The sequence below is a fragment of the Pieris napi genome, chromosome 5 (genome assembly GCF_905475465.1).
Source record: "Pieris napi chromosome 5, ilPieNapi1.2, whole genome shotgun sequence".
Classification (NCBI taxonomy): domain Eukaryota; kingdom Metazoa; phylum Arthropoda; class Insecta; order Lepidoptera; family Pieridae; genus Pieris; species Pieris napi.
Window position 1 is genome coordinate 4,651,660 of NC_062238.1, and position 12,690 is coordinate 4,664,349.

Consider the following 12,690-nt stretch of genomic DNA (forward strand, 5'->3'; position numbering starts at 1 on the left):
ATTTATATGAATTAATTTGTTAATAATTTTGTATATTAAAATTGAGGTATTGTAAACGTATGTCTGGTTTATACTCATAAATTTGGTATCACTGTATAGTTTTTCAGTTGGAGTCAAATAATCGTAATAGAATAATGTCTTCAATAATTTATTTTGCATAATTTGTATTTTATAACGATTTGTAGGCGCTGCAGTGCCCCATAGTTCGATTAAGTAGTCTATATGTGGCTTTACCATAATATTATATATAATGAGTCGGACTGACTTTGGGAAGCAACGCACGCTGCCACGCAGCACGCCAAGAATAGAAGAAAGTCTGGATTTAATTATGTCAATGTGCGGCTTCCAAGTTAAACGACTATCAAATACAACACCAAGATATTTTTGAGTACTTATTTGTTCTAATGATATTACATCCATTAATAGTAAGAGGTACAAAATCGTATATTTTCTTATTTTTTGCCGCAAAAATTATATAATTTGTTTTTTCTGTATTGATAGTGAGTAAATTAGTTTCTAACCAATCACTTAGGCAGTTTAAATCAATTTGTGCATCTTTCACGATTGTATCTATATTACTACCATAGTAAAACAAACTTGTGTCATCTGCATACAACGTAACATCACCCTTTAACCCTAAGTTGCTAATGTCATTAATATAAATCAAAAATAAAAGTGGCCCCAGTATAGATCCTTGGGGCACACCACAATTTATTGGAGTAGCATCACTCATAAACGTTCCTATCTTAACTATTTGCTGGCGGTTCTCAAGGTAAGAGCTAAATACTTTTAATGCTGTTCCTGTTACGCCAATATCGTTAAGTTTTTTAAGAAAAGTTCATGAGAGACGGTATCAAAGGCTTTTTTAAGATCAACAAATATGCCTAATGCTATTTGTTTTTTTTCTAACTTAAGTTTAATTTTTGTTGCTAGGTCTATTGTAGCAGATAACGTATTCGATTTAGGTCTGAATCCGTATTGTTTTTTGTATAATAAATTTATTGAAGCTAGGTAGTCATTAAGACGCAAGTGATATAGTAATATCTTTTCAAAAATTTTTGATAACACTGGTAGGACTGATATTGGTCGGTAATTACCAGGATCAGTACGATTGCCTGACTTATAGATCGGAGTAACCTTGGCTACTTTAAGGCTGTCTGGAAATATACCATTACTTAAACATTGGTTAATGCAACTCGTTAGGTTGTTGACAACCAGGTTTTTAACACACTTTAGTGCTTTCGTACTTATGCCATCAATACCTATGGATGTGTTGCTATTTAAATTGCTAATAATTTTAAGGATTTCATCCGTGGTAGTCGATATTTCTGATAGAAATGTTTGAGACTTTGTTTTAGAGAGAGAAGTAATTATGTTTGTAGTGGTATTTGCAGGTTTTGAGATTTTTGAGGTTAGAATTTGCCCGATAGTAGAAAAATATGAGTTAAAACATTTACAGATCTCTATTGGATTAGTTATTGCAGTTGAATTTATTTCTAATTTTGTAGGCATACTGGTATCTTTTACTTTATTATTTGCTATACTATTTAGGAGATTAAACATTTTGGTTGGTTTTTTTATACAGTTTTGAAAAGCCTTTTGATAGTAAGTACTTTTAGCTGTTTGTATGGTTTGGGAAACTTTGTTTCTTTTGTTTATAAATTGTTCCTTTATTTCTATATTATTTGGTTGGGATTTACATTGCTTCCATAAAATATTTCGTTCGTTTATGGCTTTAATTATATTTTTATTTACCCAATCAGTTTTTGGTGGATTTATAATTATTAATTTTTCTATGTGATTATAGTCTAAAATACATTTTGAAACATCGTGCTCAACTAGCTTAAAAAGTATTTCATAGTTGAGAGCTTCATAATGAACCTTCTGCTTTGTTTCTGGCGAGTATTGCTTTAATTCTAGATATATCTGCTTATGGTCCGACATTGCTGATTCAATAATAGCTAAGTTGAAATTATGTTCTTTTATGTTGGTGGATACGTGGTCTATTATTGTTTTGCTTGATGATGTTTCACGAGTGGAGTAGGATGAGTCCACTCAATTAAGAATTGCATATCCATTTTCATTAATCGTCTCTGTGTAATTTACTGTGGCATGATCTTTTTTGAGCAATAAATCAATATTGTAGTCTCCAAATACTATAGCTCTTTTTCTCTTTTCTAATTGAAGTGAATACTCATCAAGGAATTGATTAATTTTTGAGCGATCAGGCTTATAGACTAGTCCAACATCCAGGTTATATTTATTGATATGTATCCATAAGTAGTGTATATTCGCGATACAACAGTCCTCTATTAGACTATGGCTTAGATTGTTATGTATAACAATTGAGACTCCACCACCTGTAGTGTTTGTTCTAAAGGTATAGTGATGTATATATCCAGGTAAAATTAGTCTTTTTGCTTGTTCATCACTTTTGACCCATGTTTATGTTATTACAATAATGTGAATCATATGTCTAAATGAGTTTAGGATACATTTCAGTTCATCAAACTTTCCTTGACCCACAATGCTTCGAGCATTTAAGTAGAGGAATTTTAGTGAACTTTCCGTTGAATATATTTCTTTGTATGTGTTTGCAAGTTGGTAGTAAATTGTATTACTTTTTATTCTATCTGTATGTACTTGGCCATTCAGTCTTCCGACGCCGTCGCCATAATTTTGGCCAATATCCCCTGCGGTGACCGGCCATATTGGGGGATATGGAGGGACCGAAGGGTCCATTAGTGGTTGCTATTCGCAACTGAGGGAATCTTGGCATTGAGAGGAAGCCTGGCGTTTAATTAAATTTGGTTGTTGGATAACGTAATTTTTTATGTTGTAAACCTTGCTTTTCTTCGATGGCTGGTTAACAGTCTCATTTCTTTTATCGTTGGTTCTCGACGATTCAGGAGATTCTGATGGAGTTCTCTTATTTTTATCCGTTCTTGGTTTTAAGATTTGTTGGTTTCGGTTGTTCAACCAGACTATTTTGTCATATTTAAGGATTGCCAATCTCCCTTGTTCTCTTTCCCTGTTAACTTCAATTTGTAATTTAGTTTTTTCTGTTCTTTTACCAAGCCTCCTAACACATTCAACGCCATTGTGATCACATTTGATTTTTAAAATATTGTTTATTAAATCAAGAACTCTGTTTTGTAAATCGCAATAGGTTTTTTCATTTTCTTCCACTCCAAAAAAGAGCAGATTTTTCCTCCTAATTGTTCTTTCTAACTGGTTAATTTTTATAAGTTGTTGTTCTAATTTTCCTTCCAAAACTTCATATTTGGTTTCTAGCTGTTTAAATTTTTCATATATACTACGGTTGATAGTTTCTTTTATATCCTCTTTCATTTCCTGCATATCAGTTTTTTGCTGTTTGATTGCTTCTTGCATTGCCTCTAAAATACTTTTTATTTCCTCCATATTTTATTTATTGTTATTATTTATTTTTCTAAATACTTATCTTTGTATTTTATCAGTAATTAATTACAAAAAAAAGAAAAAGAGGATCAAGACACTGATTTGAACTCGAGATTACTTGCATGAGGCAACGATTTCCGCAATCGGCTAACTGGTTAAGTATGTAACGATTCGAATCATTGGTATAGATGCTGTTTTCTAGTGACGTTTGTCGCGAATGACTAATACATCTTCTGTTAGTCATGTAGGTATAGGTTTTCACTACTGACAAAAAATCCACAACACAATAGTGTCACAAGTCACTATAGTCACAATAATACACTTCCGAAATCACACATTTATAGAAAATATAGTCATTTTGAACGAAGTAAGTCGCGTATAAATTTATAAATTATTGTTCTGTTCACAGTTTATTTTAAGTCTTTTTTGACGGATTTTGCACTAAACTATGTATGTCCTCGTTACCTTGTGTTAGTATGTAACTTTTAAACACATATTTGATAATAATATTTATTTAATAATATTTTTAAAAGTAATAGAAATACGGAACTTGTGTTGACACGCGCAACCCGCACTACCCACTCTTTTGTCACAACTTTGTTGTCAATAACTTAAACTACTCTACTTGATGAAAATTTAAATAAAACACTCAATGGACATAAATTTATTTTAATCATAACACTATTTTATAGAATAAGTTAACTATAATTCACAAATTAATAACATCTTGCACAAATTGGAACGTGACTATGAAAATTGAAATAAAATTTGCGCTACTATGCACAGGGGACTTTCGTCACAATAATACTTTAAATTAATTATCTTTCTTCATCCTAGTGCTGGTCATACGGTATATAATGGAGTCCCTTCCTGGATCCATGTCCATGATGGCGTACACAATAGCGATGAGGGTGAAAGCAAACACTACTCCAAACCACAAAATGATGTTGAAGATAGCTGCGTAATCTGCCGTGTAGTTGTCATCAGCCTGTATTGAAAATAACTTTGTAAATTAAAATGTTCTCACTTAGCTAACCCATTATTCATAAAAAAGTATTCCGACAATTGTACTCTTATAAAGTGCTCGTCTCTTTCTGCCAAATTGCGTTTATGGTGTGATCAAAAGAGACAGATGAGAGTTAAAAATGGTACAATTAGATTGAATTAGTTTTTTTGACTAAGAGGCAAGTGTCTCTAATTTACTTCCACTATTACATCATAATGAAATTTACTTATCAATTATAAATATACTACTATTAACAATTAAATAATCTAAATAGTATTTTTACATGATAGAAGTTAAGTTGACTAATATTAAATGATTTACTTATTAGAGCTAATATATAAATCTATCATCAGGTTGAGATAACATTAGGCATTAATATCAATCTACAATAAACTATAATTTTATAAGTACTAATACTAATAGTATTTGTCAGGCTCACATTGATACCATTACCACCACTTGGAGTACTAGCACTGGTAGAAGGTGACTCTTCTACCTGTCCATTTATACATAATATATAAAAAATTAAGTTCTCTTTAGAAATTTTCAACATCCAACACTTTATAATATTTAATTTTACAAGTTATATAAGTTCAAATTATTTAATTAGTATAATTGTTTTAAGAAAATAAACCCGAACACTAACCTTGAATATTTAGATTGATAAGTTCAAAAGTATAATAATTAGTTACAGATTGTTGATTAAATACTATACAGATCTTGATAAACAGATTTTGGTACACATCACAATTACTTAAACATGAGATATTTATAAGATTTTATAAATAATTTTTAATACATACAGGATTCATCTCACTGACGGGGGCATCATCGGGTGCTTCACGGACAGCACGGCGTGTATGAGCGATGTCTGTAGTGACAGCTGTCACTAGTACTTTTCCATCATAGGCCTTAATAAAAGCATTGCTCAGAGCCTGAATTGCCTCACCTAAATAAATGATTGACAACATAAATATTTCAAGTAGACTGGGAAAAAGCATAAAAATTAATCCCCATAGTCAGAGTATGTTAATAATTTTTGTTTAGTGTAAGTTTTTGACCAATTTTTATTGATTTAGATTTATTTATCTTGTTTTTCTAAGAGCTTTTTCATTTAAATCTAATACTGGTGCAACTCAATCACAATGTAACTGTTCTTACAAATTATGTTAACAACACAAATAATTTACCTAAGAGTTTTTTTGCTTCCTTGGTTTGCAAAGAGTTGGGTCCATGAAGGTCTGATAAAGCATGGAGTGACGTAAATCTAAAATTGTAGCAGTCTACAATATTATCAGCAGATATAGCACCAGAATTAATCTAAAAATGAACATGAAATACATTAATTATACAGTAAAGGCATTTTTTAAATTGATTTCATCAGCGAAGGTGCCTTTCCATGACAACAATATTGTCTAGTTTGTGCATTAAAGAAGCTTATTTTAAAGTATATTGTATAATAATGTGTTAATATACCTTATTAGTAATAGCCTTTAATGTCTCCAACTCAAAGAGAAACTGGTAATCTTCTTCATAGCTATCATATTTCAAATGTTGCAGTAATTGTTTGCCAACTTTTGGGGGTGCAATGTCACCAAAAACTTTGGAGTAAGCAATCAACTGTAAACCAAATATTCTCATATATTCTCTAAATAATTTTAAATGTATTAAATTTTTTTATTCAGTAACTATAATAAGGTATTCATATTTATTTATAAGTAGTTTATACTAACATAAAAAATCATCAATGTGGCTTTGGTGCCAATGCAAGGCATAATACAGATTTTTTTTTATTTGCATAACCTTCTCTTGAAATTTAGTTCAAAAATAAAAATATATTCTTATAACTTACATCATCAGGTTCAGACAGTCTAATATTTACTAGTTTGTTTCCACCATTAGTGAAATGTTGCTTAATCCTGTGTGCAACAGAATCATATGTGTCAGGTTCATACTCATCCACAATAAGGGGGTATGTCTTAGCCTTTAGCCCTGCCTATAAAAAATATCAAATTAATGTTAAAATACTTTTTTATTTATAAAATTTTTAATTCTTGCTCTGCAAACCTACAGCATTTCCAAGAGAAGAAACGCCATCAACATATACTTCAACTACAGCCTCAGGGGTATCAAAAGGATCTACAACAGATAGGCCATTCCAGTCAGAGTTCTGAAACAAATTAAAAAAATATATATTAATGTCATAACTATGGCTACTTTACATAGTTACTTCCACATTATACTTTTATATACCTCTTCTACGGAAAGTCCAAGAGAAGCCGAAAATACTTCTTTTAGTAGGCTTTCTAATGTCTTTGAAGATCCAGAAAACCTCAAGGATTTGGGGCTGTGTAACACACTAAATTCTCCTCCAGCGTGGATACCTGAACATGTTAAGATATAATATGTATGTAAAAGAAATTAAAAATGGCAGAAGATACGTAAATTTTGAAATTATACTTACCAATTACGCTTAAAACTAGAGTTAACCAAAACAGAGCCATTATTGAAATCGCTACACCCCCGAGATCACACAATATGACTGATTGTCATATGATTTCGATGTTACCATACTAAAATTTCGTTCGGAAATCTAATTATAATAATACATACATGTTTTACATTACATATACATGTCTAAATTGTTACTCGCTTTTTTGGTCATATAATCTTTATATCATAAAACCTTTATTATTAACAAATTTGTATTGAGCCTACGGGTTATTGAATAAAATTCATGTTCTAAAAGGTTTTCTAAGGATTACTCAAATGTTGAACTGAATTTACGTCATGAATATATGTATTGATTCATGATATTCTAGCGCTTGTCTATAATCTATTAAATAGTGTTGTGCGCTGCATTTAAACGCAGTAGCCAGTATGGTCGATAATCGATTTATCTTTGCGATAAAATTCTGTATGCTAGCTTCAAATATCGACCGCATTCTTCAATTTTTTCTAATAAAATCGTGTCTTGGATATTATTACATTATTATATCAGAAAAATTTATGCATTAATCAACCTACAATACTGTACCAACAAAATATACCATTATATATATCGAACTGTCAATGATTCGAACTCACTGTTTACTGTTCGATTTTTGAACTTACGAGTAAATCAACTATTCGGTGTATGTTCACAGGTGTGAGGTGGTGACTGATGACCTTTATTTTTTATGGGAAACAAGAATTTTAAGCACGAGTAAACAAAGCGATTTATTTCCAGTTAACTTTAGTTTCATAACTAGGAATTAAATTTTTATGGTGTAAATAAAAAAAATTATAAATGTCGCATAGATCAAGTTTTCAACTTAACGATTTATTTCCCAGAGAAATAGATATCGAAGTGTGTTTAAAAACTCTTCGAATATATCAAAAATTGGAAGGTGATGTGAACTGTGTAGTTTGGGATGCGTCCTTAGTTCTAGCTAAATATCTTGAAACAATGTGTTTTCATAAACCAGATTTTCTTAGCGGTGTTAGGGTTCTTGAATTAGGCTCTGGGCTTGGTGTTGTGGGGCTGACAGCAGCTACTTTGGGGTAAATAAACCATCTATATGACATAAAAAGTAATTTGTATATATTTTTACTAACATTATATTAAATTTCTTTAACTAATATTTGTTTTAGGGCCCAAGTCACACTAACAGACTTACCTGAAGCTCTTCCTTTGCTAAGATTAAATATTGCTGAAAATAAATCAAAGATTGCTAGCATGGGTGGATATTCAATTGCCGAGTCACTTGTGTGGGGCGATAAAAATTCAGATATCCACAAACAGGATTTTGATATGATTTTGCTAGCAGACTGTATTTATTATGAAGATGTAATTTGCTTTATAAATATTTATAATACAACATTTTTCAAATAACTTGGAACTAATAATAATTTATTTTTACAGGCTGTTGATACCTTAATTGAAACTCTGAAAAGTTTGAATGACTCTATTAATAAAAAACCAACCATTTATTTAACTCAAGAATTAAGGGATTCAGAAATTCAGAAAAAACTATGGAAATCCTTTTATGAAAAGTTAACAGAATATTTCTATATTGAAAAAGTACCTGAGGAGCAGCAACATATTAATTATAGAAGTTCTGATATAGTTTTATTAAAAATTACCAAAAAATGATATTTATACAGTTATGATGAATGGTGATGGACTGAATGAATTTATGTTGACCAAATTAAGGCTCTCTCTCTTTGGCTCTCTTAGAATAATTTATAAAGTGTAATTACTATTTGTTGAAACAGGTCTATATTAATCATGCATTGTTACACATAATTGGAATGTAGACATTTAACCAAATATATTCTATGAAAGTAGTAGTCTATTAAAAATTATAATTAAAATGTTAACCATATAATTAAAATAAATGCATGAAGAAATAATAACATGTTTAAACTATAAGACAGTCAGTTATATTTTTCTCTCAGTATTTAAAAAATCATGTAAAACACCTGAAATAGATATAAATCTGCTTCATATAGTCAATAAACCAATAAAGAACAACTACTTAATATACATTTAAGTTTGGCCTTAATATGCTCATTATTATTATTAAAATATTCATATTAGTTTCATATAATGTTTTTTCTCAAACATTCTTAAATTTATTAATAAAAAATAACATAGATTTGAAAACATTTCTGCATTTTATTGGTAATTATTTTCAAAATACCAATTAAGAAATTGTGAATTAACTCTAAATCTGAAATTGAATATATTCTGAACACTTTCTGAATCAGAGTCGCGACTAAGCGCTCCGAATGACAACCCCATATGTTAAAAACATTGTATTCTGCTATAAAATTTGTACGACTCAATAGTCACACACGCTAAGTATCGATTCTGAATCTTATCCTCAGAGATTAATGTCATTCAGCTTAGAGCCACAAGCAAAATTAAAAACAAAAAAATTCAGTGTTACTTACACTTCATACGTTTGTTCGACGCAAAAAGCCAGAATTAGGCGCGAAAAGCGCAACTCTATAATCGGATGCCACGTTACAAGGGTTTTGGTTACCTTCTACGTAATAACAATAAATATATTAATATAATCAGGTGGCACGGGCAACAGCTATGAGCTTTATTTTTTTATAGACAAGCGAGCTCTTAATGTCAATATGAGGTTGGGTTTTTGTAGGATATTGAAAGCAAAATAATTTTGTTAATATGTAAATAATATTTTATATTAAATATAACATACTAAGAATTAAACGTTAAAATCTCTTATGTATCTTAACAGCTGAACGGCACATGGTCGTGTAAAATCTTCTTAATTAATGTTTTATTATAAGTAAATGACTAGCTTTAGTTGAAGCCTTTTCCTTCCATTATTCCTTGTGCACAGTATTTTGGAAACTGCACCACAGAAAGCAAGAAATCGGTGAGACCCTGAAATAAAGACAACTCTTAAAAAACTCCAGAAGGTATATCGTCTTCTACTGGATCAAAACACACATACTCGTAGGTACCTAATAGTATTTCGTATATGCAGATAATATAGAACCAATTACAATTTCCCTACCCATATAAAAAAAAACAGTGGCTCTAAAACCCTTGGTCTTCGTCTCAGATGTATGTACCTATGTTTTTTTAATCGTTATTCATCTTTAACGGCAAGTAGTTGATTGATCAGCCTGCCTGACACGGTCAATATTGGTTCAAGACGTGCCGGTTTCAGCACAATGTTTTTCTCAGAACAAGTGTTAGTGCTCAAGCCAACATTGCTCTTACCTACCTAAAATACATTTTTCAAATTTTTATCATTACTACAAGTAACAATCCTGTTGTGAATTTTCATTATTTTATTTGTATTGCATGCAGTGTAGTCATGACGCTGTTTACTTTTGTCATTAATTGTGTGTTCGCCGTAAATGTTGCACATTCTAGATATGTTTTAGTTAATTTAGGTAGGTAGTTTAATTACGGTTAATTTAAAATAATATGTTAATGTTTACCTTGTTGATAAATAAAATAATACTACAGCAGTTGGAATTTTACTTTGAATTATCCTTAAAAACAATTGCTTACCGATAATGCGTCTATGCACACCGTGAAGGGAAGTACTAAAATGTATATTCCTGCTGCAATACCAGCAACCCAGAATCCTATAAATATTAGGATAATCAGCCAAATGATCGAAAATAATATGTTCCCCATTGCCTGTAAACAAAATACAATACTTTATATTATTATAACTAAGTAAGTAGGTATTCTATGTAACCAGCGTACTAGATTTTATAGTTTTACGACGTCATTAATAGGACAGTGGGCTCTGATCAAAAACTACAAACGCTATCAAGTCATTGACACTAATAACATTTCAATTCCTAAAACACCTGTATTCTAAGTTCTATTCATTACTAAAGTTACATATAATATTCACGATAAAATATATAGTATTGAAGAGATTGCTATTTTTCTTGTGTGATGTTAAAAGGTGTAGGAAGCTATAGAATTATCTAACACTTTAAGTACAATGGGGTCGCTTACTGTTATACGGGTTGCAGACCAAGAGCTAAGCTAAGTTAGTTTAGCTTAGCTCGCATAGCTGACGCAGTTTTACATACTTGTGTGCAGACCGCAAACTATGCGAACTAAGCTATGTGAGGTAACTAAAATATGCGAAGCTAAGTTAGTTGTGTATGCCGAATGCCGATGCGCAGCTACACGAGCTAAGCTAAGCCCCTCCCGCTACCCCGCACACTCTTTGCACATCCTTCGCCGTACTGACTGAGATTTGGCTTAGTTGTTGGTCTGCACGCTATTTATTTCTAGCTTAGCTTAGCCTAGCTTGCTTGGCATAGCTTAGTTTAGCCTTGGCATAGCTTAGTTTTCGATCTGCAACCGGCTTTAAGGCCCCGTTAATAAAGAGTAGGTTTATAGATTTCTACTGCGATGTAGACATTTGTATATAGAAGTGCGTGAGATCGTTTTTAAATGTAACTTTTCTAAACACAATCTTAATATTTGCCTATTAATTCAACAATTTAAATAGCTACTATCAAGCTATTTTTCAGGAAATTTGTCATCTGCGTATTAATGAAGGTAACAATACTAATATACGACAATAGAAAGAGGTTCGCTCCCTTCGAGACCTTTTTTAACTAACAACATATTTAATATTAAATAGCTAACTACCTTTCTATATTTTTTTTATCTGTACTCAAAACAAATCTAACTATACTTAACGAATGTCTCACATATAAAACAAAATTTTCCGCCGCATCTGTCTATCAGGCTGTTCCGTGTTCGCGATCAAAAACTGCACGGAAATCTGAATCACATGCAGTTTGCACCAGTAGAATGCAAGACTACAATATAATATTTAACATGGAAGTTTTGTTATATAATTGGTCAAGATTTAGAGTCGATTAGTTGTATAACGATAATTGTTAGAAATGTAGGAAAAATTCAAGCCGCTATTGATATTCGCTAGTTATTCAATAAGACAAAAATGGTGGAAATAATGTTAATCTCGTACTTTTTTGTTAAACATGTTAGCTATAATATATTATGTTCCTACCTTTAATTAAGAAATTAATAATTTTAGACAAATTCAAAGAAAAAGAAAAAGGTAATTCTGGACAGTTGACTCTATAGTATTAATGAATTTAAGATTAAATGCTTTTTACAAATATTTTCTGTCATAAAATAAAGTACCTACCAGTCTGATGTATTTAATTTGCCTACTATGTAAACCAGTTATTATTGCGTCAGTTGGCATACCCAATCATCGTGTATTCTTTCATTATTATACTAAAAGATTTTACAAAGTTGTTTACTTGTTTTTTCGCATAGTTTTTCACGCAAGGGCATTAAAACAATTCTATAAATCCTAGAAGGCATATAGAAATGTCCTTGCACTTAAAACGTTTTAGCCAATCGGAAATAATTATTGTTGAAAAAAGCCGCAGCGAAATATAAATCGACTAGATACTACTATTACAAATGTTCGAATTACATAAATGATTACATCTTTAGGTAAAAATTAATCAACCGAAAATTTGCTCTTTTTATTTCAAATATATGTCGAAAAAAAGATTACCACGAATTACCATATCTAATATCTATTCGTAGTACGAGTAGGTAAGCATTATTGAAAGATAATGATTCAATGGAATTGAGGAAATTACCGAAATATATAAACCGTCGAGGCATGTTTTCTAGATAAACATATTGAATTATTATATGTAAGTAAGTATTTAATTGGAACGTTTATTTTATGACTTCACTGTTATCGAGATATGCTATC

General features: G+C 30.9%; 2 protein-coding genes across 2 annotated transcripts; one reads left to right on the forward strand and one right to left on the reverse strand.

Annotated features, from left to right (window-relative positions):
• Positions 1-4,073: 4,073 nt before the first annotated feature.
• Positions 4,074-7,024, reverse strand: LOC125049813 (ATPase H(+)-transporting accessory protein 2). The gene is made up of 8 exons (XM_047649273.1): positions 6,891-7,024; positions 6,680-6,810; positions 6,498-6,596; positions 6,279-6,422; positions 5,903-6,046; positions 5,617-5,746; positions 5,230-5,375; positions 4,074-4,408 (listed from the first exon to the last, which is right to left on the reverse strand). Exons 1-8 carry the CDS (start codon positions 6,928-6,930, stop codon positions 4,235-4,237), a joined length of 1,008 nt encoding a protein of 335 aa, XP_047505229.1. The 5' UTR covers positions 6,931-7,024; the 3' UTR covers positions 4,074-4,234.
• A 327-nt stretch (positions 7,025-7,351) lies between these two features.
• On the forward strand, positions 7,352-8,954 carry LOC125049815 (protein N-lysine methyltransferase METTL21D-like). The gene is made up of 3 exons (XM_047649274.1): positions 7,352-7,969; positions 8,060-8,255; positions 8,331-8,954. The coding sequence occupies exons 1-3, from the start codon at positions 7,716-7,718 to the stop codon at positions 8,559-8,561; spliced, it is 681 nt and encodes a 226-aa protein (XP_047505230.1). The 5' UTR covers positions 7,352-7,715; the 3' UTR covers positions 8,562-8,954.
• Positions 8,955-12,690: the final 3,736 nt, after the last annotated feature.